The following is a 7,265-nucleotide window of genomic DNA, read 5'->3' on the forward strand; positions in this document are numbered from 1 at the left end:
CCGGGAGGGTTCTGCCCTTACCCAGTGGTCATCAAATTTGCCGGTGACAACAGCGGGAGCCAGGGAGCGGGCAGGATTCATGGAGCAGCCGGTGTAGTGGATCTGCAGTGGGAGGCAGGGGAGGGAGAGAAACGGGGAGGACTGGGCAGGGCGTCCTGTGCTCCTCTCCAGACCTTGAGCTCAACCTGAAGGGAGTCCACCCCGCGGACAATGAAGTTCATGTTCTGTTTACTGGGCCCTATTCCTTTGCCGCTGGAGTGATATCTGGCCTTAGGTATCTGGCAGTCAGACCCTCTGGGGTGTGTCTGTCCTTCCTGGGAGTCTGTATCTGTCCTTCTGGGGTCTTTGTCTGCCATTTGGCGGGGGGGGGGGGGGGGGAGGGGGCTGGAGGGGGGTTCTGTGTGTCTGTCTCTAGTGTGGTCTCTGGGTGTGTTTGTTTCTTTGGGGGAGAGTCTGTGTGAGGCTGAGGCCATGACCTACCCCAAGGAGGTGGCCCAGGGCCACGGAGAAGCCGATGGACAGGGCAGGGGTGCCCAGGTTGTCTCCACGGCGCTCATCCGTAGAGGCGAAGATGCAGAGCACCAGCTGCAGGGTCAGGAAGAGCTCCACCGTGACCGCCTGGCCGCCTGTCGTGTTGTTGCTGAGCTGGGGACAGAGCGGGGGCACAGTGAGCATGCTCCCGCGCTGGCTCCATCGTCCTGACAAGACTCCAGAGCGGCCTCCGGGCTGGCTGGGAGCCAGAACACCTGGGCTCACCAGCCACCTCAGTCCAAACGACTGATGGCTTCCTCCTGGGCCCGTGGCCCAAAGGCAGAGGGATGGACTCAAAGACGGCCCGTGATTCCCCAGTCAGAGGTAGGAAAAATGCTCCACAGCCCATTAGATTCGGGGGCTGGGATTGTGTGCCTACAATGTGAGTGGAAAAGGATGGGGAATCCAGAATTTCTGTTTCCTTTCTTTCTTTTCTTTTTAAAATGTTTTTATTGATTTCAGAGAGGAAGGGAGAGGGAGAGCGAGATAGAAACATCAATGATGAGAGAGAATCATTGATTGGCTGCCTCCAGCACGCCTCTCACCTGGGACCGAGCCCACAACCCCGGCATGTGCCATGACCGGGCATTGAACCATGACCACCTGGTTTATAGATCGATGCTCAACCACTGAGCCATATCGGTTGAGCTAAAATTTCTGTTTCTTGAAGAGCAAGAAGATAAAAGGTTTTGAATACAGCAGGAAGTTTAGGCCAGGTAACAGGAAGGCCTTCCTCTCTCCCTAGGCTATAAGACACTGATGTAACCAGAGGCCTATGGTCAAGGGGCTCCCGGGGACAGGGACTAGGGTCTGGGGATGGTCCTAGTGTGCCCCATACCCCCCACAAGTCTAGCATATGGCACTTTCCTCTAACCCTTGACTGTTCCCTTTGACTTTGCCTGTTTCCCACTGCATTCCAGCCTCACTTTTGCCCTGTGGATTTGCTCTCTGCACATACCATGGAAGCTGAGGTGAGGGTGCCAGAGTCCTACACTGTGACGCCTCCATGCCCATGTGGGATGCCCGTGACCCCAGCAGACCCTGCCTTGGGCAATGAGAGAACTTGAGGCCAAGCAAAGAGGTAATTTCATAATTGGACCACACCCAGAACTGGATTTTTCTCTGGGTTTTGTCATTCTGTGCCCTACACCCTGCCCTTTGGGGCTGGGCACTGAACCAGGTAGAGCTGTGACAGCTCTCACCTCCCATGCCCCTTCTTCAGCCCTTGAAACCCGACCCCTGGATCCTAGCCATTGGGCTGTCACTGTTGGGTCTTCTAGGCCCTATTCTCAATCCCCTGTGACCAATGTCACAGCCTGTAATGGGAGACAGTGAAAAGCACTTTAAAGGCAGACACTTTGGAGGCCTCTGACTTACCGTGGGCCCCTATTTACTTCAGCCTAAGTTTGTTCTTCTGTAAAATGGGGGTAACAAAATTCGGAAGGACTGTGTGAGGACTGGAATCGACAGTGGCAGAGCCCCAGCTCCATTCCTGAGAGACGGTGTGGACGTCTCAGATGGCTCTGGGTCCATTTCCAGGTACTGACACTTACTGGTTCTGTGACTGGAATCAGTTGAATGCTGAGCCTCAGTTTACCACTCATGGTAGAGGGTCACAGATTTCACCTTACCGCATTATACCAAGAATGAGATGATATCTGGCCTGGCGCGGAGCAGGTGCACATCAATGGTAACTCCTCGGTGGCCAGGCTAGCCTTTCTAGGGACCTCAGAAGACACCTGGGACAACTTTAAAGTCTTCGGGCTCCCTCTAGCCTCAGGGTCCCTCTGGCTCCCTCTAGCCCACTGCTGCGTCCCTCCAGCCAGGCGGGTTCTCCTCAGTTCCCCAAGGTAGTAATAACCTTGGGGGAAACCTCCCAGACCCTTCCATTCTGAGGGCTCCGGTCAACTCTGACATGATGGAGGAGCAGGACTGATAGTCTCCCTGCCCCCTTAGCAGCCCTGTCGTCCTGCTGTTGGAGGAGATTCCTCAGTCACATCCTGAGACTTTCTTGGCCCTGTGCTCAGGAAGTTGCTCTTTCTGTCTAAGTGAACCTCTCCTCGCTGCCAACTAAACCAATGTTGTCCTCAATGGAAGTGGCCACATTCCTCAGTCTGTCCCCTGCCAAGGCCATCCTAGCTCTTTCTCAGCCCTGAGGCCCCAGCCCCATCGCATTGTCCATTCGGAAGAAGTAAGAACAGAGAAGCTCCCCAGTTGGGATGCCTATGCCCCTCGTATGAGAAAGGGCCACTCATGCTGAGGAGGAGGCGGCCACAGGGACTGTGCAGCACTCTTCAGAGACACCAGAGCTCTAACCTAGTGGCCCAGGGACAGATCAGGCCCCAAAATGCAGGAAACTGAGGCCCAAAAGAGGCACTTGCTGCCTGGGCTTGGGCTGGGGTCGGGGGGGCGGGGGGAGTCAGGGTTCTGATGAAGGGCACGGACCATTCCTCCCACTCACACCCTCAGATGCCCAGGCCTTGCCCAGACCATGAGAGGAGCAGGTGGGGGCATGGAGGGGGCTGCGGCATCACCCTCAGCTCCCAATGCATCCAGGTGCCTGGCTAGCCACCATTCATGGAGTCAGCAGTTAGCGCACGGGCTCCAGGGTCCGGAGAGACAGTGCCCCTTTGCTTCCCCTGGGTTCTGGCACGTTCTCTGGGATTGACACACTGTAGAACTTTTGGCTGGTACTTCCCTTCTCTGAGCCTCCGTTTCCTTGGTTGCTCAGGCCGGAGGACCGTGAGGTTTGCAGCCAAGCCTGGTCTGAAGCCTGGCTGTGGCACTTGCCCCCTCTGGGCCTCAGTCTCCATATTCTCAAGGAAGGAGTACCCATCCCGACTTTGCAGCGCTGCTGCGAGGTGTCAGTGCGAGGCTGTGAGGAGCCCCGCGCCTGAGGCCAGTGCATGCTGAAGGAAAGTTGGGCCCTTCTCCCCTCAGAAGACCCACGGGGCTCACTCGGAGGTTCCTCCCAGCTCGGAAAGCACTTCTACTTTGGGAGCCTGTCCTCCAGAGCCCTAGCCCAGGCCTGACTGTAATGCAGGCGCTTCCTCCACGAGGGAGGGCAGACGGTACCTGCAGCGCCGGGGGTATCGTATGGGCTTCAGCTCTGGCTCTATTGCTCCATCCACCTGGGTCTCCTGTGGCAGCTGTGTTCCTGGTTCCAGCACCTCTGCCCCCACCCCCGCAGCCTCCGTCTCTCTCCGCACCCAGGCCCTCACCCAGACCTGTTCCCTCCATCCCATCCGCCCCTGGGGAGGAGGTGCAGCTCGGGCTACTCACCGCATTGATGGCCAGGTCCCCTCGGATGCCTTCGGGTGTGATCTCGTGCAGCAGAGCGGCTCCTGCCACGGCCCCCAGCAGCTGGGCAGCCACGTAGAAGGCCGCCCGGAGAAAGGAGACGTGGCAGCCCACCAGGCAGGCCACCGTCACCGCAGGGTTGATGTGGGCCCCGCTCACGTGGCCCAGCGTCTGCACCAGGGTGCCGATAGCCAAGCCGAAGGCCATGGCGATCTGCAGCACGGAGGGCAGGGCCTGCGGCCAGTTGAGGGCCGAGCCCAGGCCAAAGAAGACGAAGAGGAGTGTGGCCAGGAACTCTGCAAACACGGCCCTGGAGAAGGCTATGGACCGGAGTTCCCACATGCTGCCGAGCTTTCCAGAGCTGGCCCCGCTGTCTCAGGGCAGGAGGCTTGGGTCGGTCTCTCTCTCTCTCTCTCTCTCTCTCTCTCTCTCTCTGTTTCTGGGGAGGCTGGGTCATGGGCATTTACAGGGTCCTTCCATCCAGCATTTGGACACGTGGGGCGGAGGTGGAGTTTAGATTAATACTTCTTCACCCCTATGGCTTCCCCCTGCCCCCACTCCCCACCCCTGCCCACCACATGCCTATCACCCCATCTTGGCCTTCACAGCTGACTAATGTTCCCCATTAATGAGCGCCAGATAAGGGCTGACGTCCCCTGGTTTTCCGTGTTTGTCCCCTCGGTTAACCCCGGGGCTGTTGCCCCAGGGCCTCCCCGGCCCCGTAGGCTCTGTGAATGGCGATTCTACAGATTTGCCAAAACCCCTCTCTCTGACTCCAACTGTTGGCCAAGGCAGGGGCAATGCTTCACCCACAACTGACCAGGGGAGAGGATGTCAGTGCTACCCCTTCTAGTGACTGGGGAGTTCTTCCTGCGTCTGACCTCCAGTTATTTCTTCTTTAAGGGGACGGAAAACAACTGGTTGGCCTGTGACGCGGACCTTCCGAGGCACAGAGGTTTTGTGTCTCTTCTGTGCTTGCTTTCTTGCAGCCAGTCACCCATAAGTCACTAAGTGTCACCCCCTCCCTGGAACCCCAGCCAAATAGCAGCTCCCACGGCCTAGAGCAGGGGGTGGTTCCAGTGGCAGTGGGACCCCGGCCCTGGGTGATGGAGTGAACCTGGGGTTGACAGGCAGCTGCGGGCTTCCATTCCAGCACCCCTGCGCCCCTCTTTGTGAACCCCTTCTCATCCAGCTCTGTAAAAAGGGGGCAATAATGACCTTATCGGATTGGGGTTTGGATTAAATAAAATAATGTACATACAGTGCTCAAAGCAGTGCCTGGCCCACAGTAAGCCATCAATTAATACCAGCTATTTTTGATAGTATTATTTGTACTCTGAGGAGAATAAGTCTCCCCAAACTCACATGTTAGGGTTCCAGAAGCTGGGGCAGAATCTGGGTCGCCCCTGGAGCTCAGAGCCACACAGGGCTCTGGGGAGGACATTTCTGCGAGGCAGTGAGCTGTGCAGGCTGATGGAGGCCACAGTGCTCGATAGGCGGCTCTCCGGCCTGGGTGCCCACGCAGCCCAGCACCGGGCAATGCTACTTCCTGCCACCAATGTTACTCCAGCCCAGGGTCTAGGAGGCATTTGGGTCTGGAACCCTCCCCTCCCCACACACACAGGTGACACCCCACTGTTCCCAATCCCTCCAGCCCTGCTCCTTTCCTGGGGATGGAAAGGCAGGGTCAGGGTCCGAGTGTGGTCAGGCCCTGCTCTTCCTCCTGACCAGCAGGTTCCATGCAGTCCCAGTCCCAGGAATGGAAATCTGGGCCGATGGACACTGTAGAGTAGAACCCCTTGTATTGTATCACAGGAGGTCACTGAGGTCCAGGGAGGGTGAGTGGCTCATCGGAAGTTGCCCAGCAAGCTAGTGGCTGAGCTGGGACTGGAGCCTAGGCCGGAGAGCATTCTACCACACCCTTTGCTGCCGGTCACACTCTGAGCCTCAGTTTCCTTGTTCAGAAAATAGGAGCAGTGCTGCCCACACCACAATTGTTTTGAGGATGGAGCAAGATAATGAATGGGAAATATTTTGCAATTGAGAATGCACCATCCAAATACATAGAGGGACTAGGGAATCCTGCTAGTGAGGAGTCGGAGGAAGAGAAGGAGGAGGGGAAGGAAGAAAGGAGAAAATGACCGACCCCCACCCCCCAAATCAGAAATTCTCATGGGGCTTGTCCTCTGGTGTATTTCCAGTGCCTAGAATGGTGCCTGACACACAGGTAGATGCTCAACTGTGTCCTAAATGAAGATAACCCCCCTCCACCCCTGCCTCCTGCTGGGAGAGGCGGAGATGAATCCAGGTGGGCTGAGGACTGGGGTGGACGCCAGCTCCATACTCCCCACCTCCACCTGCCCACTCTGAGTCTAGCACCCAGTAGTTTTCCAATTTCTCCAGGTAAGGCTCCCCCCTCCCTTGACCTGCTGGCCCCCCTCTCCTTCTCCAGGGCGCAGCTCTTACTTGGCCCCTGGTTCCCTGCTCTCAGCCATCCCTTCCCAACCTCAGGCCTTCCTAATGCTCTAGGGAGAGATTCAGAGGGAGGGACAGATTTTGACTTGGCCTCGTCAGTGCCTGGGCCCAAGGCTGGGAGGCGGGGAGGGTGCCAATCATGCCTGGGGCCTTTGAGTCAGGGAGGCAGAAGGTGTTCCCATCAAGCCACGGTCAGAGCCCTGCTTCCTGGCAGGCCGCGGGGCACCCCAAGGGGAGGGCTACGTTTTGTCTCCAGGGACCGCTATGTGGTGTCTTTACGACGTCCATGGTGCCATCAGTTGTATGATGCACGGCTAACTCGAAATGAGAAAAGTGCTTTTTTGGAGATGGGTGGTGGCAATGCTTGCGCAACAGTGTGGCTGCACTTAATACCATCGAACTGTGCACTTAAAAATGGGGAGGATGGTACTTTGTAGCAATTAAAAATAGTTTCAGGAAGCGAATAAAGGAACCTGACCTGAAATGCTTTTTTAAAACCAATTTTTATTTTGTGTATTTATTGGAAGAAATTTTTATTTATTTATTGATACCTCAGTTTTTAAGTCAAAATCTCTCTTGTGCATGCATAAAGGAGGAAATTATAGGCAAAAGAAATTGGCTGAAATTCAGTTGAGCCTTGAACAACAGGGTTTGAACTGCACGGGTCCACTTACATATGGATATTTTTTTTAAAAAAAATGCTGTAAATGTATTTTCTCTTCCGTATGATTTTCTTAATAACATTTTCTCTTTTCTCTAATTTGCTTTATTGTAAGGATATAGTATATAATACATATAACATACAAATATGTGTTAACTGACTTTACGTTATTAGTAAGGCTATTTGTAGTTAATAGTAGGCTATTTGTAGCTAAGTTTCAGGGGAGCAAAAAGTTATGTGTGGATTTAGACTGCACAGGGGGTTGGCACCCGTAGTCCTCGTGCTATTCAATGGTCAA

At 55.4% G+C, this 7,265-nt stretch overlaps 1 protein-coding gene across 1 annotated transcript in view; it reads right to left on the reverse strand.

Moving 5' to 3' along the window:
• Positions 1 to 4,329, reverse strand: part of LOC102760599 (aquaporin-2) — a 17,098-nt gene extending 12,769 nt beyond the window's left edge. Inside the window, exons 1-3 of the mRNA XM_015558570.1 lie at positions 3,814 to 4,329; positions 481 to 645; positions 22 to 102 (exon numbers count right to left, since the gene is read on the reverse strand). Coding sequence (XP_015414056.1) covers positions 22 to 102; positions 481 to 645; positions 3,814 to 4,173 — 606 coding nt within the window. The 5' untranslated portion in view covers positions 4,174 to 4,329. The remainder of the gene's footprint in view (positions 1 to 21; positions 103 to 480; positions 646 to 3,813) is intronic.
• Between the last annotated feature and the right edge of the window lie 2,936 nt (positions 4,330 to 7,265).

Source organism: Myotis davidii, unplaced genomic scaffold, assembly GCF_000327345.1.
Source record: "Myotis davidii unplaced genomic scaffold, ASM32734v1 scaffold290, whole genome shotgun sequence".
NCBI classification, from domain to species: domain Eukaryota; kingdom Metazoa; phylum Chordata; class Mammalia; order Chiroptera; family Vespertilionidae; genus Myotis; species Myotis davidii.